Source organism: Lepisma saccharinum, chromosome 30 (genome assembly GCF_977018435.1).
Source record: "Lepisma saccharinum chromosome 30, izLepSacc3.1, whole genome shotgun sequence".
Taxonomy (NCBI): Eukaryota; Metazoa; Arthropoda; class Insecta; order Zygentoma; family Lepismatidae; genus Lepisma; species Lepisma saccharinum.
In genome coordinates, this window is record NC_139258.1 from 27400041 (window position 1) to 27424434 (window position 24394).

General features: G+C 36.2%; 1 protein-coding gene across 1 annotated transcript; it reads right to left on the reverse strand.

Moving 5' to 3' along the window:
• Window positions 1-1310: 1310 nt before the first annotated feature.
• Window positions 1311-24190, reverse strand: LOC145982050 (peptidyl-tRNA hydrolase 2, mitochondrial-like). Its single transcript, XM_083115632.1, has 5 exons — window positions 24078-24190; window positions 13448-13592; window positions 9898-10143; window positions 7355-7443; window positions 1311-6172 (listed from the first exon to the last, which is right to left on the reverse strand). The coding sequence occupies exons 2-5, from the start codon at window positions 13577-13579 to the stop codon at window positions 5971-5973; spliced, it is 669 nt and encodes a 222-aa protein (XP_082971758.1). The 5' UTR covers window positions 13580-13592; window positions 24078-24190; the 3' UTR covers window positions 1311-5970.
• Between the last annotated feature and the right edge of the window lie 204 nt (window positions 24191-24394).

The following is a 24394-nucleotide window of genomic DNA, read 5'->3' on the forward strand; positions in this document are numbered from 1 at the left end:
AGGCTTCTTTTGCATTCACCTGGTAACACACCATTTATTAAAAAGATCAGTGAACCATTTGGAATGATTTATCGGATCGGTAGAATATCGGTTATCCGCATTGACAAATTTTATATCGGTACTTTATCGGTATCAGCCAAAATTTCATATCGACCCATCCCTAATTCTTACATTAAATTCACTACACGATACCTAAAATGCTTTTCTTCATATTCCCTTAACAGCAATATTATCTTAGCTTCTTTGTTCACTTTCAACAATACTTTTAACAGTCGTAAGTAACTGATACATTAAGAGACAAAGATTAATTATGCTCGTAGTTCACAATATATTGAGTGAAATGCATCTCAAGGCAGCATTCAGACTGATGTGACAGATGACACGTAGCACATATCACCTCAAAACGAACCTTCAGATCTTCAGAAACCCCACCATGTTGTGTGTTGCTTCAGTTTGAATGTTGCTAACATAGTTAACATTTTTTAAAATATCTGTGTATTGGGGTAGATCTAATATATCAAATTGAATTTATTAAGGTTTCTTCAGAGAGTTGTATTCTGTTAATCAGATGCAAATATAGCATTCTTAGCATTAATAACATTTGATGTTGAAATTCTCCGCCAATAAATACATTTATGTCTAATTTTAATTTAACACACATTTACTTCTGTGATATTCAATAAAGAAGAGTCAATTTTCAAGGTAAAAATACTAGCAACTAAGCTCCCTTAATTTGCAACAGTTGAATTTCATCAATTGGGGGATAAAACACTAATTATGTCAAATTTCTAATATAAAAGGTGAAAGTGTAGTGGCACACAGTCACAATGTGGACAAAAATACAGTGTTCTTTATTTTTTAAAGTAGCAGTCAGAGTTTTACAATAACATTAATACAAGATAAAGTACTTATGTGGTATTTTTCTCTCCTCGTTCGATTTTTCAGTCATCCACCTTCTGCAGAAACACAAAAGTACATGTTTAAAACATTAACACTAAGGTCAAAATGGCTTAAGTCAGTCATTCACAGTTCTAGTTGAGGATGGTCATCACATAGATGACTGAAATATTGAATATGAGAAGAAAATGCCATACGTAATTACTTTGACTTGTACTGAGCTTATAATAATTAACGATGGTAATATGAACCTTTAGACATAATGTGTTACAACATTTGGATCAGTAATCATTGTCAAATGATAAGTCTTTTACGGTTATATTCTCACACATCATATTTCAAAATTGTCTCATTAGACAAAGCATTAAAAACATAGTAAAAGATTCAACTGGTCAAGTCGTAAATTCTCACAATCCATTTTGTTGCATGAGGTAATACAGACGCATCACTGGAGAAAGGGGGGTGAAAGAGTAATGTAATAAAACCCTATTGAACAACAAAAACAATACAGTGTTTTCCATCGCAAGGGGAGAAACAAGTTACTTACTACATTATATTCTATCCTTAACTATTTCCAAGATCTCTGTCATATGTACATATAAACTTTTCTTAATCCTTATATACAGTATGTAACTATTCAAACAAGCTTGTCGTATGGCACTTTCCATATAACACAGTATAGATACAAGCATATTACTAACTCAAAAGCATCAACGCTGTCATGTATTTTCAACAAAGACACGTAAGTCGTTCAACAATTACGCACAAGAGTCCAGATTGTTTTGTCTCACGAACGTCAAGTATTCTCAACACGAACAAGAAAATCAGCTGCCGAAAATGTACACCACACAAACTTATGCACAGTCACTCAATGTGGTGACTTACAATAAACAAACACGTTTGACATCAATTGACATTCTGGCAATGCAACGTATCACACGTGTGGTCAGATCAGTGCTCTACATCCAATTAGAAATACATTCAGTGTTACACAGGGAAATTCCCGTAAAGCCTCACCTCTATGTATTAACTTACGTTCACTCACTCTATGTACACTCCTGTTCACATAAAATGACACATTTTATAAGGTCGAAGAGTTTAAATATGTGCCACTTTATCTCAACAGGAGTGTACAAACATAGGGAACATGCACATAAATTCCTTTATCATAACCAGCTAAAAAATTCTTAAAAATGTAAGCGTATAATATAGTTAACATGAACAATTATTAATTCTAAGAGTAAAAAACATCACAAAAATGAGCCTATAAAATCCACATACATACTTATATATTGTAAATAATGCAAGTGAGGGTTGAAGTGTGTGACTTTAAAAAAGAATAAATACTATGAGTTGGTGTGTCTTTCCTTATGTTAAGTTTTTACCATACATATGTGTATAATAATATTTACAAAAGAGAATCTATGGAATTTCTAAACTGTCTACAAAAATTTGGTACAGTGCTTATGGATGATTCACTACAATGTACATTAAAAACATACATAACTCAAATCATCTAGGGAAATTCTAATAAAAAATATCAACACTAAAAGGTACTTTAAAACTTTATGAGGTCTGGCTAAAAACAAAAATTAGACTGGCAACAATGTTGGAAGTGTATGTGCATCAGAGGGGAGTGCATGTGCATTAAGTAACCTTGAAGAATCAAGAAGCTGATGACAGAACACCGGGTCGTTGTCACTCATAGTTAGTCTGTGAACATTACTTGAAGATGGAAGTCCGCAATCGTGTTGCCGTAAAGTGGCAAATATGAAACTTGAGCAGCACATTACCGAGCGAGTGTGTGAAACTGTTGAAGTAGGCATATGGTGATAATGGGATGTCAGGTGTGCGTGTATTTGATTGACACAAACGCTTCGCTGCAGGATGCAACAATGTTGAAGACAATGAAAGACCAGGCCACCCTGTCATGGCCACAACAGAAAAAAAGTGGCAAATTTAATGACATTATTCTGAACGATGGCCAGGTCAACATTCGAATGATAGCAGACATAGTGGGGCATTGATGAAGAGTCAGTAGACACTCACTCGGTGCTTTTTTTCAATTTCACCAGAAATTTAACGTTAATGTGCTGCTCGAATTTCATATTAGCAATTTTACGGCAACACGATTGAGGACCTCTAGCACTCCTCACAGACTAACTACGAGTGACAGCGATCTAGGGTTCTGTCATCAACTTCTTGAAGCTTCAGGGTTGCTTCATGTCCATGTGCTCCCCTATACTGCACACACACTTCCAACATGATTGCCAGACTCAGTAATATATTTTTTTTTTTAACCAGACCTCATACATATGTATACAAAATAATCAGTGATACAAATATAAAAGAAGCATGAATTCCTAACTTATATTGCTGGCAAGATGAAATTACACAAATGTATGTCTGACTATTCTTAAGGCTGCACTGCACCAGTAAAGTCATTTTTCAAAAATTCCTACCCTTTCGAGAACAGCTACGATATTGAAATTCTGAAAAAAATGCATATGTTTATCCTGGAGAATTGAAGCCAATCTTAAAGTGGTTTGCTTTCAGCATTGTCTAGATCAGGCATATCCAACGCGTCGATCGCAGTTATCTAGTGTAATGATACGAATATAGCTACGTTATTTGAATTCAACTTCAATAATGTATAATGGCTGAGTAGGTACAAAATTTTGCAAAGATTAACGATTAATAGTAGTCATTGCCTGTTGTAACAATAAAAAGTCGATTACTACTTGATTGAAGTTGGACATGCCTGGTCTAGATAATCTTAATGTAGTTTCGTGGTACTGTAAGCTTATTTTCTATCTTAGATATCTAGACCACACCCAAAGTAAACCACACAAAAATTCTCTTGAATGCCTCAGAAGGAAATCTAAACAGGTGTAATTTTACATAATTTGGAATACCAGGTGGTTTCTCAAAAAGGAGGAATTTTCGAAAATGACTTCGCTGCAGCATGTAAAAAAATTGTAGTAGTCCTTGTCCAAGTTGAAAGTGAACGAAGAATGACTGCTTGCTGGGAAGCATGGATACCCTATTTTTTAAGTCATTATTTTCACAAATAATATTTTGTAAGACATTAAATTGCAACAATTATTTTCTTGGAACTAATCATTTCCTGTATACTAATGTGTTGTGTGCCATCAGACCCAATGCAGAATCAACATCAACCCAGAAATAATAAATAAAGAAAAAAATATTTATCCAAACAAAGTCTTGTGTCAAATCAGAAAATGATGCAGAAAGTCAGATATTGCTCACAAATCACAACATAAAGCTGCCTGCAATACCATACATCTCGAAGTACTGACATACCATAAGATTTTGTTAATAAATAAAACTATACAGTGGAACCTCGACTTTACGTTTTTTCAGGGGACCAAGCTGAAAAAACTTAAAATGAGAGAAAATGTAAAATCGAGGAAAATTTAACAGCATTTTGCTTTGTTGGGACCATCAAGATTGAATGTATAATGCGGTAAAATGTAAAACTTCGGAATGTATAATCGGGGTTCCACTGTATTTGTATTTTTCTGGAACACACTTCCTAAACATTTTAGGAACTGTAATTTGTAATTCCACCGCAATTACATGAAGCAATATACTGGTTTGTTCCAATACATTCAACATATTTATTCTGAAATATTAAAATAGCCATTATTTAAACATAAAATAAATCCCAACCAATGCATTCCAATATTCGATACCACTGGTATCAGCTAATACCAATACATCCATATTAGTATCGGCTCAGCCCTATCCCCCCACCCCCTATTTGACTGTAGCACTATTTCAGTAGGCTACTCCCTTGATAATGAATATACTATATAATGGCAATTATTAACAAAGGGCCAGGAAGAATTGTCAACAAAAACAAAATAAGAAAACAGAAACACCATTAATGCAAATAGTAGTTGTAATAAAGTTATAGAAGGCTGGTTTGTCACCAACTTTAGGGAATATTACACAAAAATAAACATAAGTGACCAAGATAAATTATTTCCAATCATCAAAAACCAATGTATGAAATATGTACCCAACTTTAGAACTATAAATAAAGATTTTAAATGAATTATCATCTGTAATTACAAAGCAAGTCTGTAACTTCATAACACGCTAATAGTTTTGAGATGGTAGCTTCAAAACGAAGGTACAGTTCTTATTAATATTATTATATCGGACATGAATGTGGCTACAAAAAAAATGCTGCAAGACTTAAAATGACAAACAATACTGTATAGTGAATAACTTAAAATTACATTATACATAAACAATAGGGTGTTGTCATACAACACAGCTTTTACAGCATGTAGAGTATATCAAGACAACAACTTTTCTTGATAATGTTTCTCTTAAGGCCTACTTTGGACCTTATGAGAACTTGAAACACAGCATTTATCTATCCTGTATGTACACAGTAATGCAGCATAGATTCACGGTTGCCACTGGCAGTTATATTTTCTGTCAGAAAGAAACAAATATGCAGTGCACAATTGAAAATTGCGGCAAAGGCTGACCTGTCAGGTGTGAAAACTTCTAGACAAAAAAGCATGAAACCCATTTAAGAAGCAAAAGCACAAATTATGATATGGGAGGAGTTAAGCTTAGCAACTCCACCATGCTGGTGTGTCTGCTGGCATGATTTTCTGTGTGGAGTTTATTATCATATTTAGTATGTTAACCAATAGAAAAAAACAAGAATATCTGCTACACACCTGCAAACATACAGGATAGAAAATGCTGTTTAATGAAGACATAACAAGCACCATGTTAATAAGAAATTATTCGTCTTTATATCTTCTACGTGCTGCGAAAGTGTGTCAGCTTTGTACAGCCACACCCTGTACATTATCAATATCTTTTTGTTTCACCCACACGCAACAGTCTGACAAAACAAAATGCATTATAATGAATGAATCACCCACAGCACCTGACCTCAAACATACATCAACTCATTTTGATTAAAAACAAACAAACTCACTGGAGAAGTCTCAAAACTAGGTTACGTAGTTACGATCCAGTCCTCGGAACAGTATCCATCAGAGCAAAAGAAGTATGTACACTCTACAACAGGGGAAGCTCGCCTGTCAGTTGATTCAGCGCCTCCTCTTTTCCGAATATGGACAACACCGTGGTGGAGTTAGGGGCAACTTGAGTGAGCCCTGAATCTTGAACACAGAAGGTGGGTAAACTAAGAAAAGATGCTTGCTTCTGAATATTTATTAAATGTGATAAGTTCTGTGCTTTTAGAACAACTTTCTTCTCACTGTAACCAAAAGAAAAGAAACCAATTAGTAACGATAATAATCTGTAATGTACATGGGCTGTTGAAAGACCGGACTTTTCCAAGACAAACTTTATTACTGTAATTACAACATTACACATGCTTGTCCCCTTCAAAGTACAGGGTGATTCTTATAGAAGCAGCCTGACAAAATGAGCTGTAATATAAAACATATATGTAGATATTAATGTAATTTATACATGAAGTACCTTGGATAGTGTCCCGTTGATTGTGATCAGAGCATGTGTTGAGTGTTCGCAGTTTCCAAGAAGGCACGCCTCCATTCGTGTTTGCATATTCGCCGTGACTTGCCACAGTGTTTCTTCGCTGATGTTCAGCCGAAATGTTGTCTTCTACATCTTGTAACATACGCAATATGTTTGCATACACCTTGTCCTTCAGTAAACCCCGTAGACATTACAAGCTTTAAAGGGTAAACATTTCGGCTGAAATCAGGAACATCACCGAAGAAACACCGGTGAGTCACGGGTAACAACGAATATGCAAACACAGGTGGAGGCGTGAATTCTTGAAAACGGCGGACACACTCAACACATGCTCTGATCACAATCAATGGAACACTATCCAAAGTACGTCATGTATAAATTATGTTAATGTCTACATGGCATATTTTATATTACAGCTCATTTTGTCGGGCTGCTTTTAGAAGAATCACCCTGTACTCCCTCGTGCTTGCAATGCAGTGCTCCCATCCTTCCTGCCTCCTGAAACCTATTTTTCATAATAGATCTCATCTGTGTTGTAGCATTCTGCTCAATTTCATCTACACTTTCAATATGTATAGCTGTTGTAGCTCGTGTAGTGTGTTATATTAATAAAAAGGTATTTTTTTTTTACAATTTTAAGTCCATATTTTGGTGAAAATAAACTAAATATGTAATTTCATGTTTAACACATTTTTGCTACATGTAAATCCATTCCCTTAGAAAGTATATGAGTGGGTCCTAGCCCAATTATCATAATTTTGGATAATATGGTACTTGATGCTTATAAACTATAAGTAGATATGAAATGGATGACATGAATATATACACCAGGAAATTCATAGCATTCATGCTACTTAAACATGCAAGTTCTTTAAGAAATCATGGAGATAAAAATTTTACATGCAATACATTTAAAGAAAACAAAACAATATCTTACCCCTGATCTTCCCATTGTAAAAGGTCTTCTCCATACTTTGCTTGACTATTCAATAACTTCCTATATAGGCCAACTGCTGCATGACCAACCTGTACAGAATCATGAATACAGAATAATGTCAGAAGAAAATGCTGTGATTGGTTTTCTGTGTACCTAGGTTGATTAATTGCAAAAATGAGGACAAATGGTAATTAGATTTTAAAAAATGCACGAAACAAGAGAAAATCAAATAGAAAAAAATTGAAGCTCAGATCATGAAATGAGATCTCTGTGCATTCGTAAAAGAAAAGCTGCATATGGAATGCCTCAGTGTGGATTCTGAGTAGAAGTCTATGGGTAGTGTTTTGAATTCACTAATCTTTTTCACCTAATTTTTATCTTCATCATTCTCATTAACATAACGCAGAAAAGTGACGTTACATAATAAAATACAAATATCTTGATTAAATAAGGATTTACATTATTTTTAACTGAAGTTCAAAAGTCAAAAATGTGTAGTTCTTTTTTTTTTTAAAAAAAAAAAAAACAGCCTTGATCAGTGATGGTTCACAATGTTGGATAAGCAACAATCCTGAATTTATTGTTATATCTTGACTTCATCGATCTTGATTTGGTGTTTTAAGTTCACTTTATGCACAGTAAGGCTAATCGGGACTGGACCTACAATATAAAGTGGGATCTGAACTACTTGTGCCTCCACCGGATATCGAACCTGGGTCCCTTTGATTGCAAGGCAACAACGCTACAACTGCATCAGGGAGGCCCCTTCATCGATCTTGAGAATATGGAGGTGATGTGCTAGACCTTGAAAACTCTTCGTACATAACACTTTTGGAGCTTGAAGGATGAAACATCATCTGCCCACAGTTATACTAACAAACCATGAATTCCACATTCTACAATTCTAGAACTGGCAATATGAGAAACTGGTTCCAAGTCATAAAACCAATGGGTAAGCATGAGACAAGCATAATAAACTCAAGGTGATAGCTACAAATAGTGTTAATCAAAGAGGAGGGTGAAGAAGTGAAAGTAAGAAAACGAAAAAAGAAGGAAACAAAAATAAATAAATAAATGAGAAATAAAAATAAAAAAGAATGAAAAAAGAAGAAGACAAAGAAACAAAAAAGAAAAAGGCAGCAACAGGCAACTTATACAAGTACGGAAATTAACAAGAAAAGCCTCAAATCTCGTCTGAATATGTATAGGCAGGTAACCATCACTATTGGTGCTAGTGCAAAATACAAACCCTGTTGTAAGGATAATGCATTTTGTATGCTAGAATTCAAACATGGCCTGTCATGACATTGTAGTGCTATTTTCAGAAAACAAAATCTACAAGAATGCATCTTATTGAAACTGCACTGCATGTTTGACGAAACAGTTCAAATTCACTTGTGGCTGTTTGTGTAAATTGGGAACTTGATATCACCTCATGGGCCGTACTGAATGACTACCTCCACATATACCAAGGTGGACTGATGTAAATCAGGGTGAAATGATCAGAAAGGAGACAAAGTATATCTACTGATGGGGTGAAGCTCATACGAAAGGAAATGTAATATGTTAACTGTAAACACACTTACATATCTCTTGAGTTAAAACTCAATATTTTTTATAGGCAAAAATAGCAAACATTTTGTGTAGAAAAGTATACAAAATACTAATCATGTTAAACTGTTAATAGTGTCATTATTATTAAACTGTAAATAAACATGGCACCTGATTTTTGCTATCATTAAAAAACACAAAAATTCAGCTACAAAGACTTTAAAAATATATTAAGTTATAATTATTATAGAGTACATCCAGAATGATTTATTTTCACTGGAAGAAAAGTTACTGAATTTATTATAGTTTTGTTAATACACGCAAAAAACATTTCCACAGTAAGATCATATATACAGTATCGGAAACAGGAACATGTATATTTACAGGTAATTTTCATTTTCTTTAATCTAACTGTTCAAATATTTTACAAGGCTGTTTACTAGAAAAAGCCATTCCATTGAAAACACATCTATATGTATGGTGCCAAAAACCATGCAAGCAATTTAAATTCATGTTTTTTTTTACAAAAATTTAAAAATAGATTTAAATAAAAATAAATCGGATTTAAATAAAAAAATCATCAATTTTTTTTTTTTAATAATAATCATGATTTTTATCCACTCTGACATACACCATTTGACCAATGAATGGTATGAATACATCAGCTAAACTTTTGCACCATTCTTTTTCATTGATTGACTTATTCGGTTTATTTCACTTCATATTTCTTCCACTTTTGGCTAACTGCAAAAATGAGAATGAGTCATGGTATCAAGAAATTGATGGACACTCACAATGAACACTCATGCCCGCACAGCAATTTGTGTCGTATTGCAATGTGCACCATACTTTTTGAGTAACCCCATACGTTGCTGCATCTGTACTCAAAATATACTCCCATCTGTCTTGACTATATCCATCAATACTCATATATTTTTTAAAAGCTGTTAGCAACTTAAAGTGCATTACATTCACAATTTTCATTAGCATACCTGAGAAGCTATTTTGCCAACCCCCATCTGCAGTCCACAGTTGACAACAAATACCATTTTGAATCTATCTAATTCATCGTCGTCATCTTCTTCATCTGCAGTTTCCCCATCACCTCTATGTTTCCTTGCCTTCTTCTCTACTACGAAATCAAAGAACAATGGTGATTCCATGTCCTCGTTATCTGGATTATCGAATATGTACGACGCTGCTAAGTCAGCTGAATGATTTCCTGTGTAGTACAGAGCCTGAAATCAAAGAGAACATATTAATCTTCTTGGGCAGATGCAATAACAAAATTAACATGTATAAATTCAATAAAATTTGGATTAATAAAAGTTGTAATTTTTCATGTCTATGGAGAAAAATTCATGCAGAATTCCTGGAGCCAATAATTCAAGCATAATTCCTAGAATTCAAGGAATTCTCAGTAAGTAGCCACTATATACAAGATTTTTTAAGGCAGTTACATAGCATTTATGCTAACAAAAATGTTACAGGAAATGCATCCGTCTACAGCAGGCCTTACACTATTTGAAACCTGATACATTTGAACATTACAAGGTGGTTTCAAAAAGTTTCGAGACTAGTTCTGTAACATGCCAACAGATGGCAGCGCAAGGCTGCATGCACAGGCACAGGGAGCACCAACCTTCATAAGTCAGTGTGCTAAGAGACATCGTCCTGTGTACATCGTGAGCTGTGCAGCTGGTGCTCTTCTGACCACGTGTGTTACCACGCCTGCGATTTCATCATGGACAGCAAGTTACAACAACGAGCGAACGTGAAATTCTGTGTGAAACGGGGCAAATGCTTGACTTGATTCGGCAAGTGTACGGCGATGCTGCAATGAGTCGTGCGAGGTGTTTTGAGTGGCACGCTCGCTTCAAGAGTGGAAGAACATCACTGGAAGATGACGAGAGATCCGGACGACCTTCAACGAGCACAACACCCGAAAATGTCAAAACCATTCGGCAACTTGTGCATGAGGATCATCGGAGAACAATCCACAACATTGCTGCCATTGTCGGTGTGTCATACGGAACAGTGCAGGCAATCCTCACGTGTGATTTGAACATGCGCCGTGTTGCTACCAAGTTTGTCCCCAGGCTACTGACCCAGGAGCAGAAGGAACAGCACGTCCAAGTCTGCCAAGAACTCCGTCAGCGTGACGTCTTCCAGTGATGTTCTTCCACTCTTGAAGCACGCATGTCTCTGTGGCGGATTTGTTTAGTTTCACACAGAATTTCAGGTTTTCTCTGTTCTAACTTTCTGTCCATGATGAAATCGCAGACGTGGTCAGAAGAGCACCAGCTGCACAGCTCATGATGTACACAGGACAATGTCTCTCAATGCATAATAATTTCACTTAACATTCCATATCTGACAACATACTGTGTAGCTCTGAGTGTCCGTCACTTGGTTTACCTAATCGAGCACTTTTCAATCTTCCGACATCACGGTGAGGGAATGTTCCTCAATCCCTCATGCTATCTAGCGTCACCTGTGCAAACTACAGAGGAGATTGAGCGAAAAGCTCTGATACTTTAGAAGCAGGAAAGATATTTATCTGCATACTCTTAGATTTATTTTTCTGAATATTTAGTTTCCCTATTGCATATTAAAGCCCAAGTTCTGATTGTTTTATTGTAAACTTATCATGGCGCACATTTTTACATGGCTTGATTTCTAGTATCTAGTATACCGATAAAAAATTTACCAATACCGATAACAAATATTCTACAGATCTGATACAAAATTTCAAATGTTCCTTGAAGGTCTGAAAGGTTCATGCCCTTCTTAATAGATGTGTGTTTCGAGGTGACTGCAGTGCAAAAGAAGTTGCCTATTTAGACATTTCCTTTTTAAAACTGGCAGATTATCCATAAAAAATATAGCAAAATGTTAAGAATTTTACACTAAATTATAAGATATTTATAGATATCGGATACGTAAAATAATCTGTAATTTTACCGATAAACCGATATGTCTATATCAACCCATACCAAATAGAGTATTGATTAATCTGTTTCATCCCTAATTTCTAGTGTATTTGTTTGCTAGCAGCCATTTGTTTACTATTGTCTAGGATTTGGACTTTGCTTCTGCTACCACATGACATAGTAACATATTAGTGATCATCTAATATCTGGTCTCGGGGTATTGCATGAAAATTGTGTCTGAGATGACCATATACTAGGAAGTGTGAATGTTCTGGTAAACTACTTTCCAAATCATAATTTCTCCACAATCGTTTACTAAAACGATTTTAAGAAGACTTCCTAAAACTCCTACAAAATTTGATGAAATCATCAAACATTTGAAACCATTCAAGGTGGTTTCATTAAAATCAGATTAAATCACTTTGGTGAAGGTACTTTAATATCGCAATCATTTAATTAGGCTCTAATATTTTGAAAGGAAAAGCAAGGGAACAAAATACATGAACTGATGGGATGAAGCTCATACATAAACTATAACACACTTAAATTTCCACTGAATTTCAGTAATCTTTATAGGGAAAAATAGCATACAGTGTCATTATCATTATAAATAAACATGGCAACTGATATTTTACAAACCATAATTAAAAAAATATATTACCAAAATTCAGCTACAAAGACTAAATATTTTAAGTTCAATTATATAGTGCATCCAGAATGTTTTATTTTCACTGGAAGAAAGGTTACTGAAATTATTATAGTTGCATTACCACACTCAACCAACTTTTCCAACTAAGTTCATATCAGAAACAGAAAAATGTATATTTACAAAAATTTTTATTTTGCTTGAATCAAACTGTTGAAACATTTTACAGACCTGTTTACCAAAAAAAGCTTTTCTACAAAAAATGATAAATCTACATGTAGAGTGTCAAAAAACACGCATAATTTTAAGCATGTTTTCTTTGATAAAAAAATTGATTTAAATCAATGAATCACCAATCATGATTTTTTTAAATCCAACCTGACCATTTCCTATATTTATAATTTTTGAGGTTTCTTAAATGTGATTGAGAAAGGCAGGGGGAGGTAGTAAGTGCAGGCACATGATTGCAGATAACGCAGATAGGAAGGATTCTATTACTTAGCATTTCAGGCAGCTACAAATACAAAATTTTTATATTTTTGTCCCATCAGTAATTTCAACCATCAAGGATCTGGCTGTATTGATTTATTGAACTAATTTTTCACTCACACACCCCTATTGTCAATTATGATAAATTTGCTTGTATATATACGCAGTGCTTTTTATTCTGGCAGTACGTCATACCAGCACCATTTGTGTAGGTGAGAATAAAAATAATGACAATCCTTGCAACAAAATAAATGTGTGTGTAACTACATTGGTGCACCATCATTTATGAACATACACCACAATATTTTCAGCAATTCTTATAACGAACAACATAATAGTAACAAAACATACTGAAGAGTACCAGAAAATTTTTTCCAGGAAAAAAGCACTGTACATATAATGTTAGTATATTTCTTTTAGGCGATTATATAAAAGAAATGATCAACACTATATAAATTAATTAATGGTTCTCACCTTCTCTGCAACATTCCTTGATATCCCCATACCCATTAAGATTTCCAAATATTGTTCGTTCGGCTGCCAACCTACTTGCTGGGGCTGGGCTACTGCCCCAGACTTCCACTCTTCCTCACCTTCCTTCTCCATTATCTCTCGTATTCTGCAAAAAAGAACTTTATTTATGGACACTTAACGATGACGTTTCTCACACAAATAGATAATAATTTTAGTTAATGCTAGTTTTAATAAAAATCAGGGTCATTGACCCACTGTACCCCCTCGAGAATTATGTTGAATATCTTTTTAATCTACAGATTTCGATGTTTTATGTAATATTAAATTGGTTCCAGCATGCGGAAAACACAAATAATGGAGATATTTGATCCCACAGTATGGCTCACATAAGTTAAAACCTGCAATTCAGTTTTTTTTGTTAGTAAAAACTGTTTGTATGCACACTGAAATAGTGAAAGGGTACTATTATAGTATAAGGGAAACACCTATAAATCATATATTTCGCACTTTTTTTTACATTGCTAACGTACTATTTTGGAATGCGGAACATTTCCTAAGGTGAAATAATGCATTTCTAACTAAGATAATGTATATTTCTTACATTTCCGAGTACTTACTGTTACTTGTTATTTCGATTCTGTAACACATTATGGCGGGCGATAGCGTACTGGTTCAGGGCACGTTGTGCGAGCGTTTTGTCGATTTATGCAGTGTTGCAACCTCGTTCACCGGAAAATACCTACTTTCGTGCCCAGATTTAAAATTATGCTAATACGTTACAAACCATTGACGTTAGCCCCAAAAACCATTTTCCATAAGGTTAGGTTAAATTAGGTTAGGCAAGCATAGTTAAAAAAATAAAAACAAAATTAAAAATACTCTACAAGTCATGTCTAGTGAAAACACGACGAGGCTGAAACACTGACTATGGGGTTGCATCATCTTAACACATGGAACATTGTACTCTCTTGCAGAAAGCAAATGGCGGCAGCAGAAACAGCGTGTCGGACAGAGATTTTCGCAGAAAACAACATGTTTTGACATTAAAATGCATCAAAACTACATTCACGAACTTCCACAACGCTACAGAAAATGATTTCCTTAAGTACTTTCTCCTGTAAATTTGAAGAAATCAGTTTCCCTTATACTATAATGTTACCAGTGAAACAACCAGTCGAAAATAACTATCAGTACCAAACCTAGCAATCGTAACGTAACTACGTAAAATTATAGCTGCCGTTGTGGAAAGTCATTTTGGGCGCTATATTCACTTGCACAAACACGAAGCCTTCTAGCGATTCTGCTACACGTTAAAGTAACACAATAAGGTAACAGACATACTTTACTTCAAAATAACACATTTCTGCAAGCTAAAATCTAACTGAAAACGTTCATAAACAACAAAATCGTCAGAAACCATGCAAAATATTTCCGTTTTTTCAAGGGGTACAGAGGATCAAGGGTATAAAAAAAATCACGATTTCAGTGATTCATTGTCAAGGTTCCTTTTTGGTATGCAACAAATGGTTCACTTTTGAGTTGGTGTCTGCATTTATTCAATGTAATGAAATCTTTCTAGTTTTCTTTGATATCAGGTGTTATCCACTTTCATTTTATTTCAAAGTATGTGTACATATCTGTGTGTGTGTGTAGAGTTCATCCCAAGATTCTTTACTTATTAGACTGTTAAAGAAATTAAAGCTATCTTCATTATTTTTTTACATTTTAAAAAAAATTGATTGTAGTAATAAGTCACTATGATAACTAGCACCTGTTTTTTTATGCGTATGCACATTTTCATTGTTATTCCAATATGCAATTCACACTTGGGACAGAATATATACTTCATGACCAACAGTGGAGGAAACGATAAATATAAATGACCCTACCAATGTAGTCAATGGTGCAGAAACGCCACTCCCAATCAGAATTCACTCCAGTTACTTTGATGAGTCGCCCATTAATATCCGCCACAGCAATTACAATATAAAGGAACAGCTTGAAGCTGAAATAAATAGATCTGAAAATGGCTTTAAATTATGTCATCTAAATATTCAAGGTTTACTCAACTCCATAGATGAATTTAAAGAAATGATATCGAACTTAAACTTTGACCTGATAGCCATTACAGAAAGCTGGTTAAAACCGAATATTAGTAATAATATAGTAGACATCGAAAATTACACATTAGTTCGACAAGATAGATTAAACAAATCTAGAGGTGGTGTGTGCTTATACATTTCTAAATCGCTTAAATGGAAACTTTTAGACGGGTTCGTTAATAATGATATCGGCGTAGAGTACCTTGTAATCGAATTAACTATCGATAGGAAAAAAATTGGACTTATGGTAGCATATAAACCCCCAAATGTCAGCTATACTCACATCAGTCACGTAGCAGATATCCTCCAACACCTATACTTAAATTACGATTACTTCATTGCGTTAGGCGACTGGAATATCAACATGTTAAGAAAAAACGAAAGCAGTACTAGACTCCTTCAGAGTATAATCAAGGAAGTTCACGGGAAACAATTAATTACCAAGCCAACCAGAGTGACAGCGACGTCAAAGTCATTAATTGATTTAATCGTTTGTTCACAAGATTTAATTGTAAAGCAAATTGGGCAGAGCGAGTTACCTGGAATCACAGATCACCATATAACATACTCCATATTTGACCTGTACACACCAAAGCAACCTAAAAAAATTATCAAAATTAGAAATTTCAAAACCATGGACTTGGACAAGTTTCGTAAAGACGCGGAAAATGTGGAATGGTGCAAAATCGAAAGAAACGAGGACGTAGATGCAGCGGTGGAGGCCTTGAATGATAACATTATCAGATTAATAGATAAGCACGCCCCCCAGCGAAAAATTCGTGTAACCAAACCTCCCGCCCCCTGGATTTCAAATCAAGTAAGGGAATTCTGGAAGTTGCGCGACTTCTTTCATCTGAGATATGTAAATACAGGAGACCCAGACGCTCTCCTATCGTACAAATACTTCAGAAACAGAGCCAAAAAAGCAGTCAGAAATGCAAAATTTAAGCACTATAACGAAACGGTAAATATGAATGTAAAAAATGCTAAAAATTTATGGTCTAACCTCAGAAGCCAGGGACATTTACCAAATAAAAAGAGTAATGCGCTCTCCCCAGATACATTTCGGCCGAATGCGGTAAACGAGTTCTTTGTTAAGCCGAGTGCACCCTCAGATAACAATGCAGCGGTGATTGATGAAACCAACACGTATCTTGAGCAACCCAACAATGACACGTTCTTTTTTACCCCAGTAAGTAGCGAACAAGTACGTAAAATTTTTAACAAAATGAAATCGAAAGCGTGCGGTTTTGATGGCATAAACCTAACTATTTTACAGTATTGCATCCCCTTTTGTTTAGAAGCTCTTACGCACATTATTAATCTTTCCCTTTCCAAAGGTTGGTTCCCTCAAGAGTGGAAAAAATGCGAAGTAACACCTATACCTAAAAAATCCAACCCCACAGAAATAAAAGATCTACGACCTATTAGCATTCTATCCACAATGTCCAAAATACTTGAAAAAGTAATTTATGAACAAATACTTTCACATATTCAAGGTTTCCTACCACACTTTCAATCTGGTTTCAGAAAAATGCATAGTACTTGCACTGCGCTGGTAGATATCGTAGACAATGTAAGTAAAGGAATAGATGAAAATGAAGTTACACTTTTAGTCTTGTTGGACTATTCAAGAGCGTTCGACTCGATCAATCATGAATTGTTATTGGCCAAACTGTATCACTATGGCGTTACCGGAAACGCGTTAAATTGGTTTCGATCATATCTCGGCAACAGGAAACAACGTGTGAAATATCGGGAACCGGAAGTCACATACTCTAAATGGTTAGTTGTTCAACAAGGCGTCCCTCAAGGAAGTATATTGGGTCCACTACTATACATGATTTACGTAGCTGATTTCGACCGCGCTGTCCAATATTGCCACTACCATCAGTATGCTGACGATTCGCAAATCTATATTCAGTGTAATACAGAAAACTACGATAATGCGATGACCAAACTTCAATTCGACCTTGATGCTATAACAAATTGGTCACGGAGGAACTCCCTTCAATTAAATCCAACAAAATCTTGCTTCATGACCATAGGAACTCATGGTACTCTTAAGAAACTTCACAAAAACGCACCTTCTCCTCCAACTCTTGGCAGTATACCGCTATGCGAAGTGGATACAAGCAAAAACTTGGGGATTGTGTTCGATAGACACTTAAATTGGGAGCCACAAGTCGAATTTATTGTGAAAATCTGTATGGGGAAACTTAAATCTTTGTATCATTTAAAACATGCTCTGGACGCTAATGTTAAAGATCGTCTTATGCAATCACTTGTCCTATCCACGTTAGACTATTGCGCTCCAGTGTACAGTAATATATCCCAGGGCTTAAACTATAAACTTCAAAAAATTCAGAATTGTTGTATACGTTTCATATTTAACCTAAACAGAAAGGAACATGTATCCCCCTATTTAAAGAAACTTTCTTGGCTAAACATTAACAATAGAAGAAAATACTTAACACTCACCTTGATGCACAAAATACTTAAGAGTGGCTCCCCAAAATACTTATCCGATAAGATCTGTTCTCATAGAACATCAGCCGAACATAATATCCGCAACAAGCACAATCTAAAAATCCCCAAACATAAAACCGCCACATATAACAAGTCCATCATTGTTACAGGGATCAGGGAATGGAACAAACTGCCTGCACCATTGACTAACATTATTTGCCATCAAAGTTTTAAGAAAAATCTGAAGAACTTACTATTGTCCCAACAACTTAATTAACCTTCATATGTTAACAATTGCACCTGCACTTATACATCATATAATGCATACCTAACCTACCCCCCCCCCCCCCCCCGGCATACACATTGAACTACCGAAGACTTATTACTTATCTTTACTCAACAGTATATATACTAATCTATTCAATGTATTATTTTATCATTGTATAATCTTTATATTATCTTTATTGTATTATCATGATCATTATGTGTTTTTTTTTCTTTCTTTTTGTTTTTATTCATTTATTGTATCTTTGACAAGGGTTGGTTGTAAGAACGGCCCATGAGGCCGAAACACGCCTGCTTAAATAAAGACCATTCTATTCTATTCTATTCTATATTGATTTTTTGTGGTATTTATGAATTAGCATGGTGAGTGTATTTGGTTTATGCATTGTGCTTCATGGTCTGAAAAGCCAGTATTAGTTGCACTAATCCTGCATCATGCATGGCTGATGCATGATGGAACGCCAGCCCACTTTCGCATTATTGTTCATCAACACCTCAACATCATCTTCCCCAGAAGATGGATCGGACGAGGAGGTCCTGCGGCATGGCCCGCTCGATCTCCGGACTAAAGCCCCTTGATTTTTACTTGTGGGGTTACCTGAAAACTGTTGAGTATGCTGAGCCATTTCCTCATGTGCAGACCCTTGAACAGTGTGTCCGCATAGCCTGTGACTCTATTCGGGTACAGGCTGGAATATTCTAACGAGTGAGGTAATCCATGATGCGATGTGTGGACGCTTGCATTGCATCCCATGGAGGCCAATTTGAACACCTGTTGTAACATGGATGAAAGTCATGCCATGTAATGTGTACTTATTGCTTTATCGCAGACTCACCGTCCATTTCCGGACATGTTGATATGAACCTTTTTTTTTTTCCTTTACCTGTCAGGAATCACCTCCTGAAGTTTGTCCCTATAGTCTCTGTTCACCCTGTATAATCAGGAAAGGAAGTAGTGATTCAATAATAAAATGGTTTCTTGAAATTTAGTGACAAAAATAAGTGTGGGCCTGTGAGCCCTCCCCCCTCAACAGTGTTGATAATTATCTTCCACCAACAAAATTACAAGGCTTTAACTTTCCTTTTTTTAAATGTAGTTTGTGCTAGAACCACAGTTGTGTGATGGTACAAAATACATTACCCAAGTGCAACAAAACTTTTGGGAGCATGTCAAAGACAGTGTACACTACAAGAGTTAAGGACATACTGGACTTAACACATCTGTAAATCCAAAGTATACTTAAGCTCGTGCCAAGTGTTGGCCAGCATTTGAGGTGAAATTGACTACAAGTCGGACATTCTTTATGCCACCAAAGGTGCCCATGTGCAAGTGCACTGAACTGAATTGTGTGAGTTACACATAAAACTTTGAGAGTTACATTAAAATTTTCATGTACAGTAATAACGGTCCTTTCCACTATATTTGTTTAAAATGGAGTCTCACGGTGGATGTCTGTTTATGGGGAAGAAAAAATGGAGCGATTATCTTCACCAGGTGGTAAACCTATTTTCACCAGTGCATGTTTATGATCTACGACAATAGCCTTGACCCTCTGTAACCCCCCCCCCCCCCAACTCGAGAAAGTGAAAAAATTTGCATTGATTATGAAGATTTTGTTGTTTTCAGTAATTTTTAGTTCTCGGAAATGTTGTTATTGCGAAGTAAAGTACATCTGTTACCTTAGTGTGTTACCTTATGGTGAAGCAGAACAGCCCGATCACTTTGCGCAAGTGAATATAGCCATGATATTCCACAACAGCCGATATGATTTTACATGGTTAGGTTTTGGACTGATAGTGGTTTTTGACATGTTCTTTCACTATTTGAGTGTCCATACAAACTATTTTACTGATAACAGTTAGTTATATCAGAGACACATTAAAATCGGATATTGTGTGTTTTGCATGGTTCGTACTTACCAATTGTGTATTGAGGAACATAGTTCAAGGTGCCATTATGCTTTTTACACGAAAACAAACACAATTTTTCACATAGAGAGTAGTTTTTCTTATTCCTTTTTTCGCTTCCGTATCACACAATATGGCAGGCAGAGGTTGACTAACGTTGTAGGTATGCAGTGTTTCCAAACTTCTTCACTGAAAAATACCTACTATCGTGTTCATCACGTGTGCAAATTGTACATTATGCACGGGTAGCTGACGGATAGTCCCACGAACCATTTCCAATAAGGTTAGGTTAGGCAAGCATAGTTAAAAAAAAAAAAAAAAAGAGGGTTGGAAACACAGACAGGGGGTTACATCATCAAACGTATGCAGCATCCGGTTCATGTAGCAAAAGCAATGGCACTTGTGCATCAGTGAGATATTTCTCTTGAAAAATACATGATTTCCCGGTCAAATAGATTCCACGATGAAAGAAAATACCTCGACGAATGTTGGAAACCTTAGAGAAACTCATTTCCGTAAGTAGTTTCTTCTGTAAAAATGAAGAAATGTGTCTCCGATATAACGAACTGTTACCATTTTTACTAATAAAAAAATGCAAAAGTACTCAGAAATGGCAGGATTTTACTTAAACATGCCATACTTTTGGATCAAATATCTCTGTTACTTGTGTTTTTCGCATGCTGGAACCAATTTTATATTATGTAAAACACCGAAAATTATCGATTAAAAAAAATTAAACACAATTCTCAAGGGGGGTACCTAACTCAACAAGTCTGGTCTGCTATTTTCATGTCAGCAACAAGTACTTTTTCCTGCACACCGTGGAGTTGGAAAAATATTGCAAGGTGCTGGTGCTTCTAATATGTCACATGGTGTACATATTTGTTAGATTAGGCAGGTCAGATTTAGGACTATTAGCATTAAATCTAATCATGTAATTTCTGGTTTTCAGCACTTTCTACCATTTAACTTCTTAGTACTAACTTCAGCAACACTACAAAAGTGCCAAAAATTTTGAAAGAAGACAACGTTATGGTATAATGCAGGTAAATACTTTTGCTGGTGAAAATAACCCCATATGCTGTTCTCAGCACCTGATGAAAATACCTCTGTATGCTATTCTCACCACCTGGTGAAATTTTTAGGGGTAAATCATGTTTTTATGTATAGAAATATCACAATTGCTGTTGCTTCCATGTACTTCCTGTACGTGAAGCAGATGATCCGTGCGTTTCATGATGTAACCCCCGAGTCAGTGTTTCCAAACATGCCGTTGTTTTGCAAGATGATGAAAAACCAAATATGACCCCAAATTTTAACAATGTTTGCCTAACCTAAAGTAACCTAACCTTACCTTGAATGGTTCGTGGGGGCTATTCGGGAATGGTTATACGACCCCACATTTTAGGTATTAGTAGGTATTTTGTTGGTTTCGATGGTGGAAACACTGCATAACCACTCCAAATCGACAAAACACAAGCATGACGTGCGATGATCCAGAACGCTCACGCCATATTGTGTTTCATGCAAGCGAAGAAAACGAACAACAATAATTACTCGTAATATATAAAATTGAAATTATTTTCGTGAGAAATTCATAATTACACCTTATAGAATGTTCCGCAATGCAGAATAAGTAAGTAGCAATGTTAAAAAGGACGAAATAAGTGAGTTATAGCTGTTTTGACCAAACGGAAGTAGTAAAAAAGTGTTCCCCTGTGCATAGCACCACGCCATGAAGGCATATAGGGGGTGTGGGGGTAATGCCCCACACTTTCTTGATCCGGTCGTGGGTGGGGGTGATGTGATCAGCATCACGCCCCTGACCGCCTTTACCCCCCAGGGTTTCCCCCAGGTACCCATGTTATTCGACGCTGGGTGGGTGCCGGGGCCACTTCCACCGTTAGAAAAGTTCCCGGATTTGAACCGGCCGGGGATCGAACCCGGGACCTTGAGCATGGTAGTCAGACGCGTTACCGACTGAGCCACCGCGGCCACTTTCATTCACATTCACGGGAAGAAAACGGAAGTAGTACCTGTTGAAGTTCCCAAATGCATTTTCTGTCATCGTTTCATCTTTTTTAGCAATAATTCATGTTTTTATGTATAAAAATATCGCAATTGCCGTTGCTTCCATGTACGAACCGGATGTTCCGTGCGCTTGATGACGTAACCCCCTGTCACTGTTTCCAACCACCGTGTTTTTCAAGATGATGAGGTGACTCCAAATTTTAGCTATGTTTGCCTAACCTAACCTTCCCGTGAATGGTTCGTGGGGCTATCTGGGGGAAAAAAATAATAACACGGAAGTAGGCACTTTTTTGGTTTAGAAGGTTGGAAACACTGCATCACTCAACAAAACACAAGCACGACGATCCAGAACGCTCGCGCCATATTCTCTGTCACACAAGCGAAGAAAACGAACAATAATAATTACTCGTAATATGAAAAATTGAAATTATTTTAGTGAGAAATTCATAATTACACCTTATAGAATGTTCGGTAACAGTTTCATGCATCGGAGACACATTTCTTCAATTTTACACAAGAAACTACTTACGGAAATGAGTTTGTCCAAGGTTTACAACCTCCGTCGATATATATTCTACCTAAAACTTCATCCTACAATGCAGCAGAACAATAAATAATCACTTTTCATGTAATAATATTGCGCATTTTGTGAAAATCGACAACATCATGCCATTGTTTCCAAGATGTACCTGCAGATGGCTCTAGCGTCGGAAGTCACGCGATCTCGCTAGTGGAATCAGGGTTTCCAAACGCGCGATTTTTTTCGAGAAACGCGAGTTTTTTTTCTTCGAGAAACGCGCGGTTTTTTTTCGAGAAAGAAAAATGGTTTTTCGATTAATTTAGGGGTGAAATGGGTGCTAATGGAACCTAACCTAACAGGCCTAACCTAACCTCGTGTGAATGGTTCGTGGGGCTACCCGTGGATGGTTTTTGGGGCTAACGTCAATGGTTTGTGGGGCTACCCGTGGATGGTTTTTGGGGCTAACGTCAATGGTCTGTGGGGCTACCCGTGGATGGTTTTTGGGGCTAACGTCAATGGTTTGTGGGGCTACCCGTGCATGGTTTTTGATCCCCGGTTTTTTACAACTTTCATGCACAATAGAGTTGGAAATATTGATATTCGAAAACAAAAGAAGCGTTACAATTCGCAAAGCAAGCGATATCGCACCGTGACGTGCTTTCCGTAGCATGAAGGAAAATGGTTTATTTTAGCAGAAAAGGTGTTTGTTTTCGTGCAAAAAGCATATTGGCACCTTCCACTATGTTCCGCAATACATAATTGGTAAGTACAAACCACAAGAAAGACAAAATATCCGATTTAAATGTGTCTCCGATGCATGAAACTGTTACCGAATGTTCTGCAATGCAGAATAAGTAAGTAGCAATCTTAAAAAGGACGAAATAAATGAGTTATAGATGTTTTGACTAAATGAGAGTAGTATCGGCAAATGTAATTACGAACATATTTTTAAAATATATTTCCTCTTTAGAAAATCAAACTTACCATTAAATTATTAGGAATGGAGAAGCCAGCTTACACAGCATGAGAATAAAAACATGCAGTAATATATTTAAAATTCTCTATTCTCAGTCTTGCCACGTACAAGAAGTATATACGAGCAATATTCGTAAGTGTATCTCTTTCCCTAATTGTCCACAAAATGCAATTTTATTTAATCATCTTTGAATGCACTTATCATGTGTAACAAATCATCCTATTGATTACGAAGTGACAACCTTGCACGAGGTAAAGAGCATGCAGCTCACTTCCCCATGACCTGTTTCCAAACTATATACGTAATTATAATTTTTTTTAATTCAGCAGACCGACTTACACTGATAAGTTCGATAAAGCATTTATCACAGCAATTTGCAATCTGTGCCCTCTTCCTACTGCTACGCCTACTTCTTTACGCTTCAAACGTCATCTGACAGACGCTTTCGGCCATGTTGGAACTTGGCAGTGTTGGTAACGCCAACTCTCTTTTTCAGACATGAATCATGAAACGACAAAACTGCAGAACTAAGATTTTCAGCGAAAAATGCAGGCTCGACCAGGACTCGAACCCGGTTGTCTGGCATACATGCCATCACTCTAGCCACTGAGCTACCGAGCCGCCTGACCTCGCCTGATTTTTCGCTCTCGCTGTTT